At 42.0% G+C, this 25,252-nt stretch overlaps 3 protein-coding genes across 6 annotated transcripts; 2 read left to right on the forward strand and 1 right to left on the reverse strand.

Moving 5' to 3' along the window:
• The first annotated feature begins 1,519 nt into the window (after window positions 1-1,519).
• osbpl2a (oxysterol binding protein-like 2a) lies at window positions 1,520-9,055 on the forward strand. Of its 3 annotated transcripts, none has more exons than XM_071921398.2 (14): window positions 1,520-1,586; window positions 1,917-2,058; window positions 2,216-2,327; window positions 2,783-2,858; window positions 3,356-3,490; window positions 3,669-3,766; window positions 3,891-4,073; window positions 4,229-4,336; window positions 4,426-4,515; window positions 4,647-4,773; window positions 5,306-5,425; window positions 6,345-6,468; window positions 6,643-6,733; window positions 7,184-9,055. In XM_071921398.2, exons 2-14 carry the CDS (start codon window positions 2,022-2,024, stop codon window positions 7,284-7,286), a joined length of 1,404 nt encoding a protein of 467 aa, XP_071777499.1. In that variant the 5' UTR covers window positions 1,520-1,586; window positions 1,917-2,021; the 3' UTR covers window positions 7,287-9,055. The 3 variants fall into 3 exon arrangements, with proteins under 3 accessions (XP_071777499.1, XP_078144528.1, XP_078144529.1); XM_078288402.1 differs by having other exon boundaries at window positions 1,527-1,586; window positions 2,021-2,058; XM_078288403.1 differs by lacking the exons at window positions 1,520-1,586; window positions 1,917-2,058 and having other exon boundaries at window positions 2,256-2,345.
• Window positions 9,056-9,562: 507 nt separating this feature from the next.
• Window positions 9,563-15,663, forward strand: LOC139928778 (proteasomal ubiquitin receptor ADRM1-like). 2 transcript variants are annotated; one of them, XM_078288400.1, is made up of 10 exons: window positions 9,563-9,593; window positions 10,284-10,511; window positions 10,673-10,789; window positions 11,689-11,812; window positions 11,956-12,042; window positions 12,259-12,340; window positions 13,174-13,415; window positions 14,126-14,283; window positions 14,842-14,944; window positions 15,230-15,663. In XM_078288400.1, the coding sequence occupies exons 2-10, from the start codon at window positions 10,302-10,304 to the stop codon at window positions 15,331-15,333; spliced, it is 1,227 nt and encodes a 408-aa protein (XP_078144526.1). In that variant the 5' UTR covers window positions 9,563-9,593; window positions 10,284-10,301; the 3' UTR covers window positions 15,334-15,663. The 2 variants fall into 2 exon arrangements, with proteins under 2 accessions (XP_078144526.1, XP_071777534.1); XM_071921433.2 differs by having other exon boundaries at window positions 10,287-10,511.
• Window positions 15,650-24,191, reverse strand: cables2a (Cdk5 and Abl enzyme substrate 2a). Its single transcript, XM_071921414.2, has 9 exons — window positions 23,644-24,191; window positions 22,832-22,924; window positions 21,332-21,409; window positions 21,096-21,195; window positions 20,779-20,947; window positions 20,548-20,645; window positions 19,836-19,942; window positions 19,454-19,658; window positions 15,650-18,229 (listed from the first exon to the last, which is right to left on the reverse strand). Exons 1-9 carry the CDS (start codon window positions 24,189-24,191, stop codon window positions 18,089-18,091), a joined length of 1,539 nt encoding a protein of 512 aa, XP_071777515.1. The 3' UTR covers window positions 15,650-18,088.
• Window positions 24,192-25,252: the final 1,061 nt, after the last annotated feature.

The following is a 25,252-nucleotide window of genomic DNA, read 5'->3' on the forward strand; positions in this document are numbered from 1 at the left end:
CAATAGACACATTGACACACAACTGTTTACGGGCAATAGACCACAAACGCAATTTCAGCAATCTCATGTCGTTTTGTTGAGCCATTGGAAAGCACATTTTAGTGAATATGCAGTACTGTTTACTGTGGCCAGAAATGACAGAGAGGAGTTTCCCTAACCCGCTTATCTATTTGGTTATTTGCTCCATGATTTGTTAAAGATGGAAGAGGTGATGTGAGGCATTCGGACAGGCAGCGTTTTCTGGTAGGCTAGTAGCTACTACAACTACAACATATGGAAGTAATAGCTCAAATAGACACAGACCACAAACTGAGTCTGTTATTTATTGTGACTGGAGCAGTGGGCCTATACCCAGATGGCATCTTGACATCACAGATTACATCACATCGGTTACTGGCTCTTTGTTGTCTCAGGTTGAGTTATAATCCAATATAGTCCTCACATAGGCTTTGATTAACTCAAGTCTTAAATCATCACTTTCCACTGAGTTTACTCCTAACCCTAACCTCGACCCCGGCCAGGGTCTGAGACATGATTTGGGTGATTTATAGTAGGTTTTATTCTAGGCTCCTCCGCCTTTCTCAGCGCCGCCGCTGCCTCAGTTCCTCCCGTCTGATTGGACACAGAAGTAGGTGTGTCAAGAAACAGAGGCTCTTCTGCTTGTTCAACGTGCTGTCCATCAACACATCCAGCATAGAAAGGTAAGAAAAGAACATAATATTCATAAACTGACATGTGATGTGGTACTCAATAGTGAGTTTTTAGTGAGCGTATCGTATCGGCTGTAGACTAGTATTTTAATTCCTATATGGTATCCTTATAGCCTATAGGCGCTTATAGTTTTGTTGTGATATTTATGTAGGCTATTATCCTCATAAAATGTAGGCTACTGTAGGATTAGTTGTTATTCGTAAAGGAGCTTTCATTCCATAGTCATATTACCCTTTGTATTGACTGACCAATTTGTTGACTGCCTTATTTGTTTGTTTATATATTTATTCATTTTAATTTTGTTTGAAGACTGATATATTTTTATTTAAAAAAGTATGACTTTGGTTAGTTGGATCTTTTGCTACAGAGGTCAAAGTTGGGGCGACATGACATGCAGTTTCAACAATAACAAGTAGTTCTTGTGTCGGCCACATGGTTTAACTACACCATATATTAATGCAAGTATTTTATATATGTGCTTTATAAACGTGTTTTATAGGCTATATTTTAGTAGGCTATTTAGTTATGTGGAAGTGGTTCAAATGTGTATGTGCGAGTATGTCATACGCGTGTCAGTAATTCATTCGCATGTCAGAGTGAAAATTTAATATGTGTGTGGACAACAAAGTCTGAGTTAAGTCCTATACGGCCTCAGTTTTTCACGGTATCATATTGTTTAATCTGTGTTGAAAATAGCTGCTGAACGGAACATCGACTCTTTGCCTTCTATTTCTAGACGGCTCCCAGCTGCGATTTGATTGGCTGGCCGACCTGTCAGTAACGTTGTCCTTACCGCCCACTTCCGCCCAGTTTGTGAAGCTGAGCACTCTCGATTGTTTATGTTTCCAGAGCATTTCAGTGGTCTCAGTTCACAGGTATTTCTTTGTAAATGTATTAACATATGTATTTAATTCGCGCTTCTCTGTTGATATTTGTGTGTCGGTCCCTGTGTTGATAACGTTAGCTAATCTCCAGCTCCATTATCCAGCCGTCAGCTGACGCTTTTCACTCAGTGCAGCAGCGATGCTAACGGCTAGCTATTTAGATAGCTAATAGCTAAGGCTCTTGTGGGAACAAACGAACTGACAACTAGCTAGCACGCTGTTTTTCTGTTATGCATAGCATGCAACAGACAGTGTGTTACCTAACCACCACACCGAGCTGCCGTGCCCTGCATGGTGTAACGAGCTGTTCATGCATTGCAGGTTGTGTGTTTGGCTGTCTGTGATGCTTGAAAAGCGGCTGGGGCGCGGTGACAGGCCGATGGTGGGAACATGACTTCTGAGTAACATTGACTTTCTCTGCTCAGTATGAACAGCGAGGAGGAGTTTTACGACGCTGAGACAGGTGAGACAGGCTGCCAGAAAAAGCTGTAACAACATTAATGAAGGTAGTCAAATAACTAAGTGATATGGCTGTTGGGGGTCATACAATAACCAAGGGAAGACCCCCCCACTTCCCACAAAGATTCCTTCCTTACCTTCCTCTTGTGTTTGTCTTTCAGGGCTGGAGTCAGATGACTCCTGTGAGGTCAGTTTTAAAGATGCCCTAGTGTTTGACAGCAAGCAGGTAACCGATGGCAGTACGACACAGGAGAATGGAGTGTGGGAGCGCAGGTGAGAAACAATGCAAAAGTATGTTAGTTATCACATAATTACATTCCTGTTTACAGCAGTGGGCGAGGGCAGCAGGGGTTTGATCATTTCATGCATGCACACATTCACACATGGAAGCAGCCCAGTGCAACAACATTTGTATGCTGTTAACCATTGAGCACTTCCACTGCAGTATTTGGTTATTAGTATTAAGTGTGTTGCTCAAGGGCACTTCAATGGAAGCTGATGAGGAGGAGAGACTGTTTGTGTGGCTGTAGGCAGTCATCTCTTAATGGCCGTTTATACTGTTCTACACCATAATCAATATCTGAATTTTCATGTAGAACAATATATTGTGTGATTATATACTGGTGCTTGCTTGCTGTTATGAGCCAATAATTAACAAATCGGCTGTCACAAGTTTGTGTTTTATTTAAGTTTTATTTTAAAATGTCTCTGGCTTCAATGTGTGCCAGGAAAACCCTGCCTGCTGAAATGATCTCCAGAAACAACTTCAGTGTGTGGAGTATACTGAAGAAATGCATTGGCATGGTGAGTGCTACCCGGGTAGTTAATTAACCGATCTACCAACATAGTTGGCTATGAGAAGCTGAGATGCTTTGCAACTACTCCCATACAAAATAAATCCTTCATTCCTGACCACAAAATTGCTACAAGCAAGCTGCAGGTCAGATTCTTGGTCTACTATGAAACTTGGAACTTGACATGGATTTTGTTAATTACTGAATGCTTAAATGTTTCTGCACTCATCTCTCCTCTACAAGATTAGTTAAAACTAGACTGGCTTGCTGGAAGCGCTTTTCTTTGGAGGCAGACACAGTTTTCTCAGTTCCATATTTACAGGGCAGTGCAGTGCTGTAGCATGAAAGCAGAACCATGTAGCGTAGTTGGTTTGGTTGGTTTTGGTTTTGTACAACAGTGCTTTGTTGTCCTTTAAATCTGGCATAAAGCTCCCTTCCGTTTGTTTTTGCTTATTTATCTGGTCTATTTTTTGCCTTCACTGAAGTGTCTTTGTTGTGGTGACACAGGAGCTGTCCAAAATAGCGATGCCAGTTGTGTTTAATGAGCCGCTGAGCTTTCTCCAGAGAATCTCGGAGTACATGGAACACACTCACCTCATCCACAAAGCCTGCAGCTTGTCCGACTCCATAGACCGCATGCAGGTAAAAATGACAGACAGACAGACTCTCACTGTCTGTTTTTGCCAGAATTTAATCTCATCTTTATCATCTTCTCTTGCAAACGCATTTGCTGCAGTTGAACATTATCCGAAACATATTTATCCTTGGACATTTTCATCCAACTAGTCTGTCTTCAAATCTCCCTGTTTCTCTGTGACAGGTTGTCGCTGCGTTTGCTGTTTCATCTGTGGCATCTCAATGGGAAAGGACTGGAAAGCCATTTAATCCTTTACTTGGGGAGACTTATGAACTCACAAGGTATTAGAGCAAGTGCTGACAAAAGCAAATAGCAACTTAAATTGCTAGGGGCAATTTTGCCCAGAGGAATCAAACTTGCTGTATTTGATCGATTAATGTGAGTTTTGTGATGTTGTTTTTCTAGAGAGGAGGAGGGATACAGACTGATCTCAGAGCAGGTGAGCCACCACCCCCCTGTCAGTGCCTTCCATGCTCAGTCTCTGAAGCAGGAATTCGAGTTCCACGGCTCCATCTACCCTAAACTCAAGTTCTGGGGCAAGAGTGTAGAGGCCGAGCCCAAAGGCACCATGACACTGGAGTTACTGAAGTGAGTACATGTGTGTTTTGCGTGTGTGCATTTCTGGGTGCATGTACACATATTTACACATTGATAAACATGTCAGTACAGCGTCCTCTTTTTCAGACTGTGAACAGAAATCCATATTACTGAGCATTTTGTAAGATGCTGTGAATTTGTTACAGACATAAGGAAGCGTACACATGGACAAACCCAATGTGCTGCGTGCATAACATCATCTTGGGAAAACTTTGGATTGAGCAATACGGAACTGTAGAGATAGTCAACCACAGGTATGATGACAAATACTTCAGGACAAATTCTATAATATTTGGGCCAGTGTTTATTAATTGATTTCTTCCTTTCGCATCTGATTGGTCAGCACGGGAGATAAGTGTGTCTTGAACTTCAAACCATGTGGCATGTTTGGAAAAGAGCTGCACAGAGTGGAGGGTCATATCCAAGACAAGAGGTAAGAGCATGGCTGGCAGCAAGACTGTGAATGGTCAGTGGCTATGAAGACAAATGATATTAGCACATTTTTTAGCACCTTTTTAGCACCAAAATCCTGAATTGATTTTGATGACTTTGCTGTTGAACTAGTAAGAAGAAGCGGCGTGTGATCTATGGGAAGTGGACAGAGTGCATGTACAGCGTGGACCCCAAGGTTTACGATGCAAACAAGAAGGCAGAAAAAAAGGCAGGGGGAGACTCTAAAAAGCTGAAACAGGTGAGTGATGCTCAGATTTACTACTGCTTTGAAGAAAATCTGTTGATGAGCAGACTGTCTCTGATCAAATGATCTGATTAAATGTTGCCTGGGTTTTGTTCTCACGTTTGTGCTTGAGAGATTGCACCTGTCTTACAACGTAATCTCTGTTTTTTACTGATCACTGTACATTTGTTTCTCAAATGGTATCTTTTTCTTTCACAATAACATGCAGTGGCATTAGTGGAAGGTAAGGTAAAAGTGTAATTGATATGGTATCTGTAGTGTGCTACTGCTGTTGTCTAGTTCCAGTTATGTTCAAAGTGCAGTGTATGAATAGATCATTGCCAGCACTAATCCATAATGTCTTGCAATGACATGCATCGTTGCTTGAGAGAGATGTGTTGAATTTGTGGCAACTGTAGTTTTGTGAATCATATGTAATGCATATGTACGTAATGTAAGCTTAAGCTAGTTAGTCCGTGTCTAATAATGTCACATATGTGGATGGATGTGTTTGTTTGTGCACGCACATGTGTGTGTTTGTGTGTAGGAACATAGTACTGAAAGTGATGAGGCAGATGAGATACCAGAAGTTCAAGAGACTGTGACTGTGATACCAGGAAGTGCCTTACTGTGGAGGATAACGCCGCGACCTGCTCACTCAGCACAGGTAACACACACACACACACACACACACACAGGGGTTTTAGCTTTCTGCAATGACTATTGTAATGATATAACCTGAAAAGGAAAATTAGGATTGTCCTTTGTTGTAACAGTTCATCATTCTGTGCATCCATGCCTTCATCATTGTCGGTATCCATTTGACCATGAGTCAAAACTGTTGAACTACTGATCTGGACAAGTGTTTTTCAGTGTTTGGTTTGGGACACAAGAGTGGTTCGCACAGAGATTTAAAAAGGGCCCCAAATTATTCTGGATGAATTGACATCAAAAGTTATTGACTATGTCATGTTTACAAAGCCTTCCTGACTTTTCTGTAATGTAAGGTAGGCTAAATAAAATATATCAAGGTACTAAGTAGCCCTAAAAGACAGGATGAGTTTTGTTAGATTAACCGAATCAATAGCCCACAAAATCAGTTTTAGATTGCACAAAAAACACTGACAGCTGGTAGATAGAAACAGATAATCAGCTCAAAGGCATAACATTGCATTTGCAACATGGCTATGGATATAATATTTGGCCAGAAAGATTCCAGATTGGTGTAGGGTTAAACAGTGTAGGATAGATACTGTACAAATGGAGGGTAAAAGGAACAGCCCTCAACTGACTCTAAAGTTTGTAAGCAAATCACTTCTCTCCTATAGGAGAAAACCCCCAAAATGAACTGGAGACGCATGGAGTCTCCAGTGGCAATGTGACAATGTGCAAATAAAGAAAATCACCAAGTGGACATAAACCGCCTCCACAGAAAGCCTCTTAATTCATTTCGGAGGACTTAAGTTGACACTGAAATGGCCTGAGTTCAGTTGAATGTTTGAATTGTACAGTGTGTGTGTGAAAACACCCTTGTCTCTGTTTTAATAATTTCCACTGTAACCTCTGCTGTATTTCCTCCTGTGTAGATGTATAACTTCACCAGCTTTGCCATGACACTAAACGAGCTGGAGCCCGGCATGGACAGGCTGCTGGCCCCGTCAGACTGCCGGCTGCGGCCTGACATCAGAGCCATGGAGAGTGGAGACATAGGTAATGCCGCTACTCGCTCATAAATATGCATAAAACACACTCGCACACGTGAATGCTCTGTCTCACATACATGCACAGAGAAGCTAAAACGTTTCCTTTTAGACATGCGGCTACACCACCGTGATCCTCATGATTCTGTAATGACTCCTCCATTTGCGTTCTCGTGTTTTGTAGACACAGCAAGTACAGAGAAAGAGCGGCTAGAGGAGAAACAACGAGCCGCACGCAAGGAACGCTCCAAGGACGAGGAAGAGTGGTCAACCAGGTGTGTTTCCGCAAGACCTGTCGTCTGTGTGTTTTCAGTCCTTGCATGAATTTGTAACTTGCAAGATTTATTTTCAAGCTTGTAAATTTGAGCAACTCCCAATTCCCGGAGTTCTGCCACATAAAACCCATAACATTTTTTAAATGTCTTTAAAATTATGATGGTGACAGTGCAGTTTTCACAAATCATCCCAGTTTTACTGTAATAAATGGTCTAGTCTACTTAGCAGCTTTGTCCCTTGATGCTGCAAAAGCCATTCCTCACACTTTTATTCCAATTAGATATAGAAAATCCCCCGAAAACTCATTTTCTATTTTCCAGAAAACTCAAGATTACATTCAGATTACAATTTTCACAGCATCCCGACAGAACTGTGCATTGCTCATAATATGCAATATTGTTCTTAACCCTGTAATTGAAAACGTGTTAACGGGTTTCATTTCTACTCAGGTGGTTTCAGATGGGAACAAACCCTCATACGGGGGCTGAGGATTGGCTCTACACAGGCGGATACTTTGACAGGAATTACACTGACTGTCCCAACATTTATTGACACAAGAGATGCTGAGTGTCAAGCTCAGTCTCCAGCTCCTCCCCGATTGGATTTATTTTATTCGTCTCGGCATCTAAGATTTGGGTCTTTGTGACGTCCAAACCTTCACTGGTACTGTTTCTTCATTAGATATGGAAAGCTCATATCAACATGTCAATATGTATCAGATAGAAATTATTTATCTGCAGTTGACCGTGAAAGTTTGTACACAAGTGAAGTAATATTGAGGAGTATTTTAGAGTTTACTTTAATGTTGGCGACACGTCAGCCATCTTTACGTGCCCTAATCGTGATTCTGACACTATACTCATGTTACTCACCTCACAGATGATACCTATTCTACTCTGCTTTTTGTAAACTATTCAGTAATGTGATCTCTGGAGTGGGGGCCACACTGCTGCGGGATACAAAACTCTGACTTCTAGAAAATAAGTTGGCAGTTTGAGTTTAGGTACTCAGCCACACTCTCACATCTAGATGTACCACACACTTCTGTCAAGGTACATTCAAATATCAGGGGTTATTTACACACATCCGCTACTTTTATATAATCTCTTTGAATATTAGATGTCTATTTTAGTTAGCACTAAACCATCCCTAAAGTGTCACAAGTGTGATCATTTTCTGTGACTAGAGAACTAGAAATGAAAGCTGCTTATAACACTGTTTACTTGCAGAGTAAACAGAAATATTGTTGGTAAATTATGTTGTTGACAACTGTAACATAATGTGCGTAATACTTTGGTGCATGCATGGTCACCAAGATGATTATTTACACAACTTAAAGCCATAAAACGGTGGTCTGCACTGAACAAAATACTGTAAATGCATTCATATAAATTGCTAAGAAAAGGGACGATTCGATACAGAGCGTATTGGTTTGACTCATCAGATGGCAATGGGACACTAAGAGAAACCTGTTTAACTTTCATCTTCTTACCCATTTGTCTTTAGATGTGGACAATACAGTTGCTCTGACTGTCATATTTTAATGGCTGAGTTTTTACAAGGCATACCGTACTTTGATTTGCTAATGAACCTCCTGTGATTGAGGCTTCAGTTGGACTCAATTTCCAATTTGAGGTCCTGGCCCATTTTCCACAAAACAAAGCTCTGGTGTTGAACACAATGGCAGCAGATGAAACACCTTTAGACATCATAAACCTATGCAAACAACCATCTCCATTCAGTCTTCCCTCCCGAAATGTGAAAAGAAGAGAAAAAAAAAAAAAACACTTTGGTCCTTTTTAACTAGTATCCAATGTGTGCTTAAGATGCCACCTGTTGAAATGAATGTTTTCTAGTTTTGTGCTACTAATATCATGCTTACATACAGTACGGTTGTTAGAGGGTAGAGATGCTCCTTTTTGTTTCCAAGCACTAATTTTGCATCAAGCTGCACATTTGTATGCTCACAGTCCTATGCACATACTGTATAGTGATGTATCTTTCTTCCTCAGCTATCCTCAACTTCCTCTATGGATTCAATGCACTTTGCAGCCGCTCAGAGGTTCAGGTCCCTGGGTCTCATGGTTCCTCTAATACTCTTTGTGCTTTTGTTGTTGTCTGCCGTTCATTTGAAAATGTTTACATCGTATGTTATTTGGCTTTTCTTCTTTTCCTTTTCATGTTTTTTCGATATACAGAGCACCTACACCTTTAGCAACATACAGTAGTACAGAAAGCATACCTCCCGCCATTGTATTGTATAGGCCATATGCATACAAAGTGTATTTAAAAAATAAATTATGGACTATTACAATTGTCAATTGCCTTTTTGTTATTTATTGGTATGATCAGGTTGTCTTCTCACTGTCAGTCTACCCCCATTGTATCAACCTTGAACACAGTTAAAGCACATGATGACACATATCTGAGCACCATAATAGCTTTGTAGTCCCTTAATCTGTACTATAGGTTAGCTTTAAACTGTGGAGTCAAAAACCTTCCATGTTTGCAGGTGAATATCTTATATGAAGATGAGATTTCTTCCATTTAATTTATAACCTATTTAATATTTAGTCAGATTAGATTCTATTTATACCCACATATAAGTGTACTTATACATCTGTAAAACATTTATACTCGTAGGTCTACATATTGCACATATTGGTATGACAGTATAATGAAGTGTAATAGGCTGTGCAGTGCCCTCTCTACCGAACATGCGCGTGAGATTTAAAGACCCGCATATTGGCACACACTCTGGCCAATCACAGTGAGACAGCGGTGACACTCAGCCAATCACATTCGCCTTCTTCATTGGGTTTGACCGTCCTGCAGCAGAGTGATATTTCAGAAAGAAATGTAAGTACAATGTCTTCCTTTTGATGCGTGTTGTGGTTGTAACATGAGAGCAGATGCATGTTCAGTTTGTGTGTATGCAGTATAAAGTGTAAGTGTGTCCAGTGAGCTGAACGCAGCTGCTGGCTGCAGGATGCAGAGTCATCCGGGCTGGACGAGCCGCCCGGCGCATCTATGGTGCTGTCATGTCCCAGTGGCTGCTTTAATATGGGAACACTGGGATGTGTATTCCTTCTGTATGATTTAACATTTCAACTCGGTCTTCAGATTATATTCTGTGTGTGTGTGTGTGTGTGTGTGTGTGTTCATTTCAGCCCAGTAGAGCCTTATTATCCCTATAGGGGACAATAACAAAATAGCAATGAAGACAGAAAAATGTCCAGAATTAATATGCAAACAAGAAGTCTAATTTAGTGGTCATGAATCTAAGACTCAACTGTAAAGATAAAACTAAAAATATGTGACTGTTCTGTCATAAACAGAGAGGAGTGACACAGTAGGGGAAACACAACCTCTTATATCTGATATCTGATATCTGATATCTGGGACCAAATGTCTTCTCATTTCTGCCACATAATATGCAAACAGCCTACATTTCAAGCAGGGCCCAAGTGTTCTCGGGTATAAGACAAAGGTTAGATGGATAGACATATGATTCAGCTCTTCACCGAGGCCTTCCTCCCTCTGTCCCAGCAGCCCGTCCTGCTCATCATGGCCTCTGGAGCGCTGTTCCCCAGTCTGGTGTCTGGGTCCCGTGGCTCCTCCAGCAAGTACCTGGTGGAGTTTCGGGCCGGTAAGATGACGATGAAGGGCAGCACAGTGACTCCTGACAAGCGCAAGGGTCAGGTGTACATCCAGCAGACCGACGACTCCCTCATCCATTTCTGCTGGAAGGATCGGACCACTGGAAACGTGGATGATGTAGGTGACTCTGTCTGTCTGGTTTGGTTCTGAAATGGTGCCTGTTTTTCTCTCTCTCTCCTCTGTGTCTTTCTTTCTCTTTCTCTCTTGTTTTCCTGTAGCTATGTTGGCTTATCTGCCTTTTGCGTTTTAATCTTCACCCCCTTCTTGCCCTGATTCAGGACCTGATCATCTTCCCTGATGACTGTGAATTCAAACGGGTCAACCAGTGCACCACTGGGCGGGTGTATGTGCTGAAGTTCAAAGCCGGCTCCAAAAGACTGTTCTTCTGGATGCAGGTATGTACCTGGATGATGTGATCATCAAATCGCTATAAAACCCAGACTGATCTTCTAATACTGTATATGATGCATGGTATTCCTTTGGTTTTCACTTGATAAAAGAAACAAATACATTTATCTGTAAATTTACTAGAGAGAACTTTTATTATGTTAGTAATGTAAAATATATTGACAGCTATAGCTTTTTCCAAGCTCATTTTATTTTGTTCTTTATTAAAGAACAAAATAGCATTAAAAGCACTGGTGGGTAGATAGGAAGACTTTTCTCTGGTTTTTGCAGAGGAAAGTTCATCCAGCAGGTAGCACTGTTTTGTGCAGCAGACATTTAGGCCTTTTATATCATCAGGAGTGTCTTCACCACAGACACTGAGCACATGGAAGTCTAATCAACTCTAAGATTAATGTCAGATGAACATGGGAATGATCACTGCAGAAAAAGACAAGACCATGCATTACTAACAATGCAACTGATCAATGTAGTAAAGCTTCTTTAAATACATTGCTTAATATGTATTATAAAAAAAAAATGCTATTTAACAAAGAAGGGGAGTGGATTTGTCAGTTAATTTTACTGGTCTATTAATATTGTTTCAATGTAGCATTGGGTGGTATATGTGTTGAAATAAATTTAGAGTAGAGTGATTGAATGAACCCATAATTGAACTGGAGACATGGGATTGGTTTATAATAAATTAAATATTAAAAAGAATGGGTAGTACACGTCTCACTTTATTTTAGAGGTCTATTACAATTTAATGGAATTTTTTGTGTCTATTGAAAACCAATCCTGTGAATTAGTAAGTCATTAGCAAGAAACCAGCGACCTGTAAGGTAAGGTTAGCTGATTGCGAGCTGGATGAAACCTGACTCCACTTTGTCTGCCTTTCTGATATCAGGAGCCCAAGACCGATAAGGACGAGGAGTTTTGCCGCAAAGTGAACGAGTATCTGAACAACCCGCCCATGCCTGGAGCTCTTGGTAGCGGAGGCAGCGGGGGGCACGACCTGTCTGCTCTGGGAGGTGAGGCAAGGCAGCATCAGAGTCACACTCACATCCCATAATCATAATCATGTGATGTGTGAGATCCTGAAAAAAAAACATTTTAAAAACTCAACTCCATTCTCCTGCTGGGTGTCACAAGCTCTCTGTGTTTTCCTTTAAAGGGGAGGGCGGCCTGCAGAGCCTGCTCGGTAACATGAGCCACAACCAGCTCATGCAGCTCATTGGACCAACTGGACTGGGGGGGCTTGGTAAGTCCCTGCTTAACTACATAGTGGACTAATGGACGCCGCACGTGGCAATTAGTGGCAGCATTTTCTCAAGCACAGCTGACAACTTGAGAACATGCTGATCTGACACATTTCTACAAAGAGAGGAATGTCTTGATAAATGCTCTCACACGCTCTGCTCAGAATGTGATGCAAGCAGCAGAATAATATGCCTGTTTTTCTGACTGACTGATCCAGGGGGACTTGGGGCCTTGGCTGGACCAGGCCTGGCCAGTCTGCTGGGCAGCAGCGCTCCTGCAGCCAGCAACTCCTCCACAAGGTATCAACAGAGACTCACCGCCTCACATGCCTATGAAATGTGACTGCTAATTCTACAGAGCCCAGTGTTGTTAAAGGAAAAATACGCCCTAAAAAACAGCTATTGGCAATGAACCTTGCTTTTCTGGTTCCATTTTGGTGTTTGGTGGTGTATTTTTCTTATTGCAGTGAATTAATAAACTGGCCAAAACGCAGACAATGTGACATCCCGCTGAAATATTTGCAGTGCAGCTACATTGGAATTTAATAGCAGAATTATAGCAGAATCAACTGTCTGAAACAACAGTAAACATCAGGTTTTTGTATCAGTCCTTCAGAATCAAAGAGCAAAGTCTTCTTTCTGACGTTCAGCCATCATACAGGAAGAAATCCATTATGGAAGAGGCAGAGAGACGATTTCTCCACCAACAGTAGCCTCAATAGACCAGAACACAATGTAGCTACAAGACATGCTGTGTTGGGGGCGAGACTCGACTGGAAAAACGTGTTCTCTTGTTGGTAGTGTACGAAAGGTATTATTATGCTATTGCTATGCCACAAGTTCAGGCCCCTTCTCTGGGGGTTGTCGAAAGGCATTCTGGGAAATGTAGGAAATTGGTAACTGAAGAAGAAATAGATGAGGCAGGTTGAGGGAAAGTAGATACAACAAAAGAGTTAAATTACAACACTTCATTACAAAGTAACTCCTGAAATGCATTGAACATCACAGACTGATTAGAACAGTGTCAGAGTATCATAGGGTGGAATTTTCCTTTAATAACTGAACATGAAAGGGTTTTTCGCCTGGCCAGTGAACTTGGATAGACCATCCTTGTTTTTTCTCTCTTCTCTCAGTCCGTCAACAGCGGTCACCCCCACCTCTACCTCCACTGCCAGTCGGCTCGGCTCCTCCCAGGTGCCGACCACACCCATCACTCCCTCCGCCACCTCGGCCGCCTCCCCCACGGCCACCACCCCCTCCACCCCCGCCGTCTCCTCTCTGGCCGCGGGGGCAGCCAGTCCCACGCAGCCCATCCAGCTGAGCGACCTGCAGAGCATCCTGGCCACCATGAACGTGCCTGCCAGCGGGCAGGGAGGTGAGCAGCGGGGCGGAGCCGAGATAAACTACACTCTGAATTGACACGACACAAAACTTAGACGAGCACCGAGGGGAAATTGCACATAATTAGTCCTGATTAGTGTAATTACAACTAATTATGGACTAAATAATTGGTGTTCTGAATGCAACAATCTCTGCAGTAGTGTGCAGTTTCAGCATAATAAACTCAGTTTATTACCGAAGCACAAACTATCAATGCAAATCTGCCATTGTTTTGATTTTATTGTCACACAGCATTAGGCACAGCTATTCATCCTACTGCTTCCTGGATAGTATTTATCACTTTGCCTACAGAGTATATGATGTTAGAGAAAACCATAGCTGCTGAACAATTTCAAACTTGCCATGCGTACCAAAAACCCTTGATGATCAGCAGCTACTACATAATGCAGTGGGAGTATTTTAACAGGCTCCTAGTGCTTTCCCCATGCAATGTAATGAAATGTATAGGAATTTCCTGCAACTACACTAGGAGAACCAAGCCTGGCAGAGAAGTACAAAGTTTATAACTGATGGACAAAAGAACAACTTGTGACTTGTGGTCATGGAATGCGTCAATTACTTTTTTACCAGTGAAATACATTTTCAGACTAACCAGATCAAACAAAAGCACGTTAAGCTGGGAATAGTTTCTATTTGGAGCGGCGGCGTGCTGACTGAGCCGGCGGTGGTGTTTGTTTTCTGCAGTGGACCTTGCCAGCGTCCTGACGCCCGAGATCATGGCTCCTATCCTGGCCAACGCCGAGGTGCAGCAGAGGCTGATGCCCTATCTGCCCTCTGGAGAGTCGCTGCCTCAGAGCACAGAGGAGCTCCACAACACGCTCAGCTCCCCTCAGTTTCAGCAGGTAGCGGAGCACACACACACACCGCCCTCTGCACCTTCCTGTCACTTTCCGTTTGATTTGCGATTCAATTTCATTCGAAAAAGAGGTGAAAACTGTTGACTTTCTCTCTGCCGACATGTTTTTCCTATGCTCCGGGGCAGTTTTATTTGAAGTGGAAGCAAGAGAGGGGTTTTTCCTGCTGCATAATTTATCATGTAACACCGGTGTGCAGCTCTACTGAGAATGAATAGTGGAAATTATGACTGTGAGAGCACTTAGGGGGTATTTTTTAGAGATATGAATAGAGTTTCTGGGTTAGAACTGTTAGCATTACTGTAAAATAAAGTTCAACAATCACAAGTCCCCCAAATTAACCTCCCATTCATTGCCTGTGGAGCAGTCTAGATATCTCGATAAACACATCAGTCTTGGCTCTCTTATTTCCAACTAGGGAAGGAATTTGACATTCAACATTCAACTGTTCCTGGGCACAAGAATAACATGTGATGTGAGTGATATTCCCCTGTTTGTCATGAGGATCTCTTGTTTTTGGTATTCATGGTGTTTGTCTCTCTGCAGGCTATGAGCATGTTCAGCAGCGCTCTGGCATCAGGACAGTTAGGGCCTCTAATGAACCAGTTTGGCTTGCCTGCAGAGGCGGTCGATGCGGCTAACAAAGGAGGTCAGTGTCTTGCCCATGTAAATGTTACAGGACAGACATTGTCACTGTATCTGTGTCGTTGCTCGAAAATTCCTTCAATGTAAAGAATGTCATTACTTTCCAGAGTGCGGGATCTCTGTTTTCATTAGCCCACAGGTGCTATAAAGACGAGATTGAACTGCAGTCACAGGCTTAGATTTGAGGCTTTTATTTGGCTGTGTAAAGTCTGCAAGTCTATTGATTGCTGTGAGCTAAAGAGATAAAGCAAACATTGATTTATTTTTTTGGAAATGTCTTTCCTCACAGATGTGGAGGCTTTTGCCAAAGCCATGGAGACAGAGAACAAGTCGGACCAGGAAGGAGACTCCAAAGACAAGAAAGACGACGATGAAGACATGAGTTTGGACTAAGAACTGCTCCAAGGAAATTAGCGTTATTGCTCATTGTATTTATTTAGCTGCTTCTGCTGTTTGTTTTTTAACCATTTCATTTTGAGGATAAAGATTATGGTCAATACATGTTCTCTACTCAATACATAACTAGACAACTGATATGTACTAATGATACACATTATGACTAAGACACCCTGTGTTCATCCTCCGACATTGTGTTGAGTTAATGTTTGCAAAAAGTCTCATGGAGCTTAGGTCTAACTGAATCAACATGTACTCTGCCTGCATGTCAACTACTAGCCCCTCCTACCCAGAGAAGACAAGGGAACAGTAAAATGCTCATAATCACAGTGGTCTGTTGTGAATTTATTTTGCAGTCTGGGTTTTCTGGCCATGATCACTTTACCTGCTGTAGACTTTATTTAGTACCTGTATAGGCCTGAAGACAAACATAGCTGCATATACAGTATACTGTACACTACTGATGGTTCACTTAAAAACAGACAACTCAAACTGCTTGGACTTTTCAGAATCAGAAAATATATTTCAAAAACATTCTCATTTTACAGTATGAAAACAGTGAATATTTACAAAATTGACACCAACCATACAGGTACAACACAGTTACACAGGTCAAAACTACACAGGCTTCTTCTGTGAGGTCTATTTGGATGTGTACTGTAATACAATTAACACCACTGCACTCAAACACTTCACTTTGAATCACTGAAATGACAACTACAACAAGTAAGAACCCTCTAGAAAGTGTTCATGATTATCTTTTCCAGATATCGTATGCAATCTCAACATCTAAGGATCTCTACAGCAGCAAGACCGAGAAATGTCAACGCGAAATATCACTGTGATAAGATGGTTAACCATTTCCCTGCAACTGTAGTTTCAGGCACTTTGTTCACACTTGAATGTCTTATGGCATCCAAATCTTAAGAATTAGCTACGCCATAAATACTGCAGTCAGGATAATAGCTTTTGGTAAATATAGAAGCAACTTCCATCCACTTATACATCCATCCATCTTTCTCCTAAGGGTGTTAGGCCACCATGTTTGGGTTTCCCCGGTGTCCCAACACTACAATCAGTTAACTTCCATTGACTTACAATGGGATACAGATGATCTTAGTGACGATTCTGGAAAATCCCACCCAAGATGGTAGTTAACAACATTTAAACTCTTTTGGTCAGATATTTTGAGCCATTCAAAAGTAAGTAGGAAGAAAAAATTGGAACAGATTTCCTGAGAACTGAAAAATGTGACAACTAGCTATGTACAACGCATGTAGTGAGGAATAAACCCCAGTGCATTGTAAAGTTTGAGACAATGTATCCCTGGGTATTGACTAGGGATGCACCGATATATCAGTATCAGCCAATATCAACAAACAGCAATGTTGGCATCGGTCTGACATTTTTTTACTGCTGCTATTTGGCAGCAGTTTGGATTATGGAAGTGGCATTTCTGTGACCACGGATTTTGTCGCTTAATACAACTGTCAAATTAGCAACAGTATAAAACTAACATGGTCTTCTGTTTACAAACCACTTAATTATCTTAAGATAGGCATGTCTGGTGATATCAGCTGATATGGGTGGGAAAATATCAGATTGCTGGTATCTGCCTCAAAAAAAACACATCGGTGCATCCCTTGTATTGACAAGCAACAAGTTTAGTTTAAATAATCCACCTCCATAATTCTGTTGTCCAGCCCGTGACACCATAGTGGTTTTATATTAGCACAGTGTTTCAACCAACATCTACAACAAGAAGAACTGACACAGGGACGTAAGAGTCTGAACTGTATATCCCTAGCTTTCTTTATATTCAGGAACAAGATAATAAATATATGAATGTGGCTGGATTATTGAAGGACATACAAATCCCTCTTTACTTGTCAAATGAGTCCTAAAACAACTTAAAGGCCACTTTCTCCCACTGGAACGTTCAGGCAGACTGTAAACAGCCAAGAACAGAAAAAATCATGTTTTCTACCCACAATCCATATTATTGGAGTCTAATGGCTAAAAATGCATCGATTTCACAGTGGGTCACAGGTGTCTACAGAAAACAACCAAGAGTGCAGGTCTTTGCTGTAATTTGCAAAGGCTGCTTGTAAGCAGTACTATACAGGATGTATAGTAATGATAAAAGTGCAGGTGAATGACTTCCACAGACACAGACAAGTTACATCATAACTGAGCAACATCACATCACAGCAAACATACATTTAAACGCTGTATGTTTTCCAACACGTCATTTAAATAGAGTTTAAGTTAAGAATGCTATGCACAGGAAAGTTGATTTAAAAAAAAAAAAAAAAAAGAGTCAGGAGAAACCAAAAAAATAAAAGCACCATCAATGTGCTGGTTCAACATCTCTAACATAGAGCTCATGGCTGGATTAACACCAGAACGACACATACAAAACGCTTCAAAAGACATTCAGAAAGACACACATGCCATCAAGTCTAAAACATTTGCAAACAAGTAAAAATTACAATTATCCTTTATATAAGGGACCCGATTCACGACTGAAAGAAAATAAATAATACCAAGTTCATATATCTGTGAATTATTTGTTTTAAACAATTTACACCACAGGTAAAGGCCAGCCACCAGCTGGCTCTGATTCAAATCCCAGTTACCTTCCCAGTATGCTCCCTGACTCACCTCAGCATTAAACCAGCGCAGCACACACCACTATTGACTTTTATTAATGAACCCAGCGTGCGGTCGGTCGGCCCTCACAACGTCCAGGCTAACCCTGCTGCACCAGTCTGCGGTAGTGTGGCATGACCTTGCTCTCGGGGAGGTAAAGTCCCATCTCCAAGGCAACCAGCACCGGGAACTCCAGAGGAATCAACTCCCGTCTGTTGATACGGAAACGCTCCTCCAGCTTCTGCTCCGCCGTGGAGAGAAGACAGAGAGAGGGTTTAAGGGGATGTGTGTTAAGAGGTGGATAATTATGTCATGACAGTTGTGCTATAACTGAAACTGTAATTGTCTTTTTTTTTGCAGGTAGGCAGAGTAACAAGGCTAGATGATGAAGTGTAATTTCATTTACATTCTTCTAACTGCGGGGGGCCACACTAGCTCATGTTAATCATTTAAAGGTCCCTTATTATAGGAATTCAAATTTTCCCCTACAGACACTACCAGTCAAAAGTTTGGACACCTGCATTTTCTATATTTTTACTATTTTTCACATTTTAGAATAATTGTAAAGACATCAAAACTATGAAATGACAAATGGAATTATGCAGTGACCAAAAAAGTGTTAAACAAATCAAAACTATCTTATATTTTAGATTCTTTAAAGTAGCCACCTTTTGCCTTGATGGAAAGGCAAAGGCTTCGGAAAGAAATTCATACATGCATCAACTTCAGTATTTATATTTGTCTAAGAAACAAATTCCAAGCATTTAAGCATATGCCTTTAGATCAAAATGGCTTTAAGATAATGAAAAACATAGTACATTCAATCAGGTGTGTCCAAATGTGTGTATACATACGATCAAAGATGTTGAAGACATTGATAAAAAGTGTTTTTTAGTTGTTAATTTGAAAGTTATTGCATTTTCAAAAATTCACCCTTTTTTCTCCCGGCAGTTTCAGATAAGTCCAGTAAATCCTGACTGGCTCCCCTCACTCAAGAATTACTGAAATCCTTCCAGTCAGGCCAGTTTGCAGCATCTGAACTGGAAAGCCTCCAGTCAGCAGGTTTACCTCATGTAGAGGAGCTGCTGCTGTCAGACAGCCAGGGTCCAGTATTGTGAAGACTTCACATTCATTCAATTTAACTAATTCAATTCAGCTTTTGACTAAAGTACACTGATTCACAAAACATCATGAGGAACAATATTTCCACCCTCAGCCACAGTATATTTGAAAACTGAATAATATGGGACCTTTAAAGAAAAATATTTGATAAGTGACAACATGGTTATGTTACTGTTTTTTTCTATAGATTTTGTTTACCTTTTTCTTTGCAGGTATTAGTTATAAAGAGGGGTGGGTTGAGGGTAGAGTGTTACGTGTCAATATGTTGTTTTGTGTTATATTTGAACTCAATCAGCGGGGTGGCGCTGCCATGCAGAAGTGTTGTTGAGGAAACTTCACTCACATCAATCAGCTGTCTGACTTCGGGTTTCCGCAGATCGCTGCTGATCTTTGCAGCCAGCAGCACGCACGCTGCAGCCACCAGCTTCCTGTTCTGCTTGTTGAGGCGACCCTGCAGCACCAGCTTCTCAAAGTAAACAAACGCCATCGCTATGGTGACCGGCTGTAAACCGCAGTCCTCGCTCATAGCCCGCATCTCCCTCTTCAGGCTAGTGGACAGCAGGAGAAGTCTCATTGATACATTTTATTTTACTGAGTGCATGGCATGCATACATGCATACAAACCAGATTCAAAACCACCATGCTTCACACTTATTAATAGGTAAGAGGATAAAAGCTCTAGGAACAAAGTGGGAGAAGCAAAGAGGAATTTGATGTCTCTGTACCTTCTGATCTTGCTGAGTGTCAACTTGATGTGGGGAAACTTCTCCTTGAAAGTCTCATTCATGTCTTTCTTCAGGTCGGACGGTTTCACATACTCAATAACAGTTGTCTGCAGGGACATAAAGACAACACACCTGCATATCAACACGGCATCGTCTAGTGTCAGCAGCTTCCTTTATTATGACTTATAGCTGCAATAAAACTTTACTGTTTTGCTTGTAAATGGTTTCGATATGAATCGTTTCACACACAATGGTGCTACTGTTGAGTCTTGTGATGTAATCTACTTTTTTTTTAATAAAATCATGTGAAGGAGCTGCAGTGCACTGTGTTTTACTCTTTATTAGAGTTGGGTGTCAATTCAGAACGGGTGAATTTAATCAAATCAATGAACTTGAATTGAAAGGCAAACAGGAAATACAACATGAATTTGGATTTAATTGAAGGAAGCAGAATTGCAGTTCACTGAAACTGGGGGGGAATTCAAGTGATTCATTGGAATCCAATCACACCTCAGATGCTAAAATGGTGAAACTTTTTTGTCTGAATTGACTTCTCCTTCCTTAAATTCAATTCAAATTCAGCTTAGTGTGAGAACAGCAAATTCCAACTTACTACATTGACTTGGAATATCAAAACAATTGACATGTCCCTGATTTCTACAACAAATAAGTGCAGTCACCATGTGATGCCATCACAAGAATAAATGCTCACCACATATGAGGCAAATATCAGAACCCTCTTGTGTCTCCCACAGGGCCACTGGGGGTCACTGAGGAGGTTGGGATCATACTCTGCCACTTCCTCTGTACCTGTAAACACACAAGATGAATGAGCGCTTCCATTACATGAGGTAAAACATCCGAGGCCGGTGTATTAGGCCATGTCAGTGAAGAAAGCGCGAGAGAGTGCGTGTTGTGTTTGTAGCCTGAAGTGGAGCCATACATGGGTCCTGTGCCACAGCGTTGTTCAGACGAGCTGGGGTGAAGTTCCTCTGCCCGTTGCCACGGAAACGCAACTGAGGGGTCTGAGCTGTGCAGTTCTCTGGCACGCCGCTGCTCTTCTGCCTCACCAAGGCATTGGTCGGGTAGAGGAACTGAGCGTATGAAACGGTCTGGGGAGGGAAAATGGGGCAGCCGCAAACAAACAGATTCCTTATGAAAACCGTCTGGATCAAAATGCACATTGAAAGCATGTGAATATATTCCAGTATGGGTAGGCAGATATCCACATAACCAAGCACATATGCAAGACATATTTACCTTGCCATAAGCCCCCAGCTCCACGCCTTCCAGTGAAGGGAGCAGGTCAGCTGCGACCACAGAGGAAAGCCTTTGTCTCTGAGCCTCCAACTTAGGATCACTGGGCAGAAAGAGTCACATGTGTCATTTTCAGCACGTGCTGCACACAAGTCCCTTTGCTGAGAATGATATGGAGTACACAAGAGGAGGATGAAACATAAAAGCGGGGACTCTCTAGTTGGGATGGTGCTTTGTACCTGAGGTGATAACTCTCTCCATAGGGCAGCACTGAGAAAGCAGCATATAGCGACCGCTTGGCACAAATCAGCATGATCCTGCAGGACACAGCAAGTACAGGCAGACAAAACAGATGGTGTGTCAGTCAGTCTACAAGCAACAACTACAGTCACTGCTACACACAACAGCCACATACGGCATTAATCAGTATCGGTGCTGTAGAGGTGGGGAGAGGACAGGGATCGGTCACACAGAGCCACTTCTACGCTCATCTGCATCACTACAACTGTTGATCAGCAAACAGCGTCGCTACTGAGGTGTCAACAACGATCTAAGCTTAAGGCGGGAGGGGATATCTGAGAGCTGGCCCATTTAAACCAGGGAGAAGCAACGGGCAAACAGCACACACTCAATATGGCTCTAGTCTGCTGACACAAACATGGACAAACTAATCTACCAAAAGTCTACATTGCACCAAACAACCAGTGAATACAACTGCATGGTTGTAACTAGCTTTTTGCACAAAGAAAACTTCACAAACACCAGGGGCTTCAGTTCTAGTCCTCCTCACAAAACACCAATCAATAACATACAGTCAGCAGTCTCTGGCGTGGACCCTCAGCAGAAAACACCCTGGACAGACCTTGAGGGGAGATATCAAATCTCTTAAGGGCGACAATATCTCAATATCTAAATCTCTGCCAGCGTAAACTAGCTTAATATAACTTAGGCCTGTGACAGTGAAAGATGAGGCTGTGCCCGCTGGTATGAATGTTAATTTGGATTTCACCTTTTGTCTCCAACTCGGTAAAATGTATGTGACGGCTTTAAATAAAAACAGAAAGTCACTCAGAACGGTAGGTTAATTTAGGATTGCTAAATCATCATCTGGCACACATCAGCAAAAAAGTGAAGCTTACACGGAGACCAGAAAACATATGACACACTGGCACACATGTGACCGTGAACATGAGCTTGTCTGAGATGGAGTAATGTTCGTAAAGCTGAGGAGAAATGAGTGAAGGGGAGTCAGAAAATTATGGTTTCTTAGTATCTACAGCCCAACAAATACATTAGTATACTCTGGTTTCTAACACAAGTAAACAGTAATGGCAGACGGACAGCCTTCAGTGTGATATTTCAGTCTTGCATGAGGGCTATTTCACTGTTGTTGCAAAGCGGTGTTACATTTCCACATGGCACCTCTTTTTGGCTTTTGATAACTTTCCAAGGGTGATTAATTTTACTGTTGCAATCACCGCTCAGCAGCTGCACTACTGTTATTCCTCTGCAAGCCAAAGTAAGTCTCTAAGCAGTGTCTGAGTTAAGCAGCTTATTACAATACTAGCGGGAGGAGAGTAACACTGCTGGTAAATTTAAGGCCTACTTCAAAGTCCAAAAGGAAAATAGTCTTCGTTTTTAGATTTGTCCGACAGGAACGATGATAGGAATATCCAAAGCAGTAAGCCTGGGCTCCACTCATGAATTCATCAACTTATTCAGTACGTAAAGAGACTAACCTGCATCCCCTGGTGTCATACTGCCTCATACTCTTGATGAAGTGGACTTTCTTAGACACCTTAGGTCCAGGGGAACCAGAGACATTCCTTGATCTGGACAGAGATCAAGAGACACAGAAAGGCCAGCTCATTATTATTGACATAAACATCAACCAAACAATGGATGTTAACAGGCTTTGTCTTGTTCTGGACTAGCTGGCTGAACAAATCTAAATCCCTTTACATCACAGATTTGGAATTAAAGCCAAATTACAAGGTCAAGCATCCTTATGCAAGAGGGACACAGATTATGAATTATCTTCTCCTGTCGACCTGTGGCCAAAAGTATCTTGTCAAATTATAAATCTGGCAACTGATATGACAGAGTTGTGTCTTTTATTCTGAACACAGATTAGATCCACGACCCTGGTAACACAGGAAACCAAGTAGCAGGGTTTAAGAGAAGAGAATACGATAAAACAATGCAAGAAATATAAGAATATAGTAGCCTAAATTGTATACTATAGGATACTGCACAACTATCATAGCAAAAGTTGAGTGCAGCTACTATGTGTCTTGTTATACCACAGGGAATGCTGTAACAATAACACAGGAGATAAAAATACCATTAAGTAAGGTAGGGTCACTATAAACTCACTATCGAGTACCACAGACACACTGGAAGTCCCTAAAGGAATATTATAATGATTTGTCGTTAGAGGCCGTGATGATGCCAGATGATTTCACAAAACACGGAAGTAAGTAGGCAGCAGAAAGGCCCACAGTAGGCACTGAGCAGCAGCCGTCACTGTTTATCCCACTCATGTGCTCACCTTTGCCGTGAATCCAGGGGTAGTGAATTAGCGGCCGGGACTGGGCTGAAAACTGGCGGTGATCTGACACGTGAGCAGGACTGGTGTCCGGGAGGCACGGGTGACAGAGGGCTGTCGGGGGGTAACGTGTCTGCTACACTGCCACCCTCCAAAAATACTTCACTGGCCCCGACAGCGCTTGCCCCGGGTCCCGGAGACATTACCAAAGAAGGTCGAACGGGGCTCATCACTCCGGTCCCCGGGAAAGTAGTAGGAGCGCTGCCGGTGGCGGCGGGTGTCACCTGGGCGACCGTTCCCTGGATACCCGCTGGCTGGGGTACAGCCGGTACGCCGACGTCCATGAGTCGCGGCTCTTCGGCCGCTTTTTGGTCGATATTTCCATTGCTAAGCTGACACTGGGGCCGTCCGTCGAGGGAGATGTTGTTGAGGAACAGCAGAGCCGCCTGCCTCCGCCTGGAGTCCCTGGCTTTCCTCTGCTGCTCTTTGTGTGTCTTCGCTGCGTTGTTGTTGCTGCCGGTACACTGGAGACCACAGGCAGCGGTCGCCATTCTAGTTTGAAATGTGGCAGTTGAACGCTAAGGAAACGAGTGACCGGTGCGAGCCCGTTAGCCACGCCCACTGAGAGCTGATTGGCCTGAGTAATCATTATGCAAAATAGTTTCGAGAAACAGTCCTAGATGATTGGATGAGAGGGTCATTATGCAAAATTATTCATGTTGCTCGTAGTTGATTGGATGTGTGGAGAAGATGGGCGGTGCGCTGGAAACAAAGAAAATATACATTGTTACCAACTTCACTTGACAGCTTTTCTATAATTTGTTATGATAATATGTCATGACAATATGTTTCTATTATCTATGGGGGACACCTAGTATTGTTTTCGATTGTCAGACACGTGATATCAGAGTCTTCTGCTTTCAAATTTCTCTCACATCAGTATACTAGGTTTAAAGCTAATGATACACCAGCAATATTTTGTGGCAATGTAGATAGATTGTTTCCTTCAGCATAACAGACACAGGCAAAAGGAACAATATCAATGTTGATGGTAGAGTTGGTTGTAAGGAACAAACGTACCATTAAAGAATATTGTTGTTCATATGTAGCCTATTATCAAAATTGCCCTTCTACATCGCCTCAAAATGTATATATTATAGTTATAATTTGATAGAGTAATATAACTTAATTTAATCACTAATCACCCCCTCTATGGACACTGAAAAAGTTTTCACACTAGAGCTTTTGCTTCTGAGAAAATGGCAGCAGCCATCTATTAGCATTTGTGAGCAAGTCAGTGGGATGTGAAACTGTTGCTCTGAGATCCAAGACAAGTTCTGGCAAACGGCTCTATTACTTGTTCTGTCTGTTACTACAGCAATAGAAGGAGGGATTTTGATTTTGGTTTCACACTCCATTGACTTGCAAACATGAGACTGAAGCCAATTTCTCAGAGACAAAAGCTGAAGTGTGAAAGCTTTTGCGTGTCCCAAGTGGGGGCTTAGTCATGATCAATAGATTAGACTATTGGAAATTCTGGAAGCTCCTTTACAGATTGTAGAGAATTACAATGATAGCACTGTGTAAAAAAAAAAATCTGTTTGTGGAAAAT

This window comes from Centroberyx gerrardi, chromosome 14, assembly GCF_048128805.1.
Source record: "Centroberyx gerrardi isolate f3 chromosome 14, fCenGer3.hap1.cur.20231027, whole genome shotgun sequence".
Lineage (NCBI taxonomy): Eukaryota > Metazoa > Chordata > Actinopteri > Beryciformes > Berycidae > Centroberyx > Centroberyx gerrardi.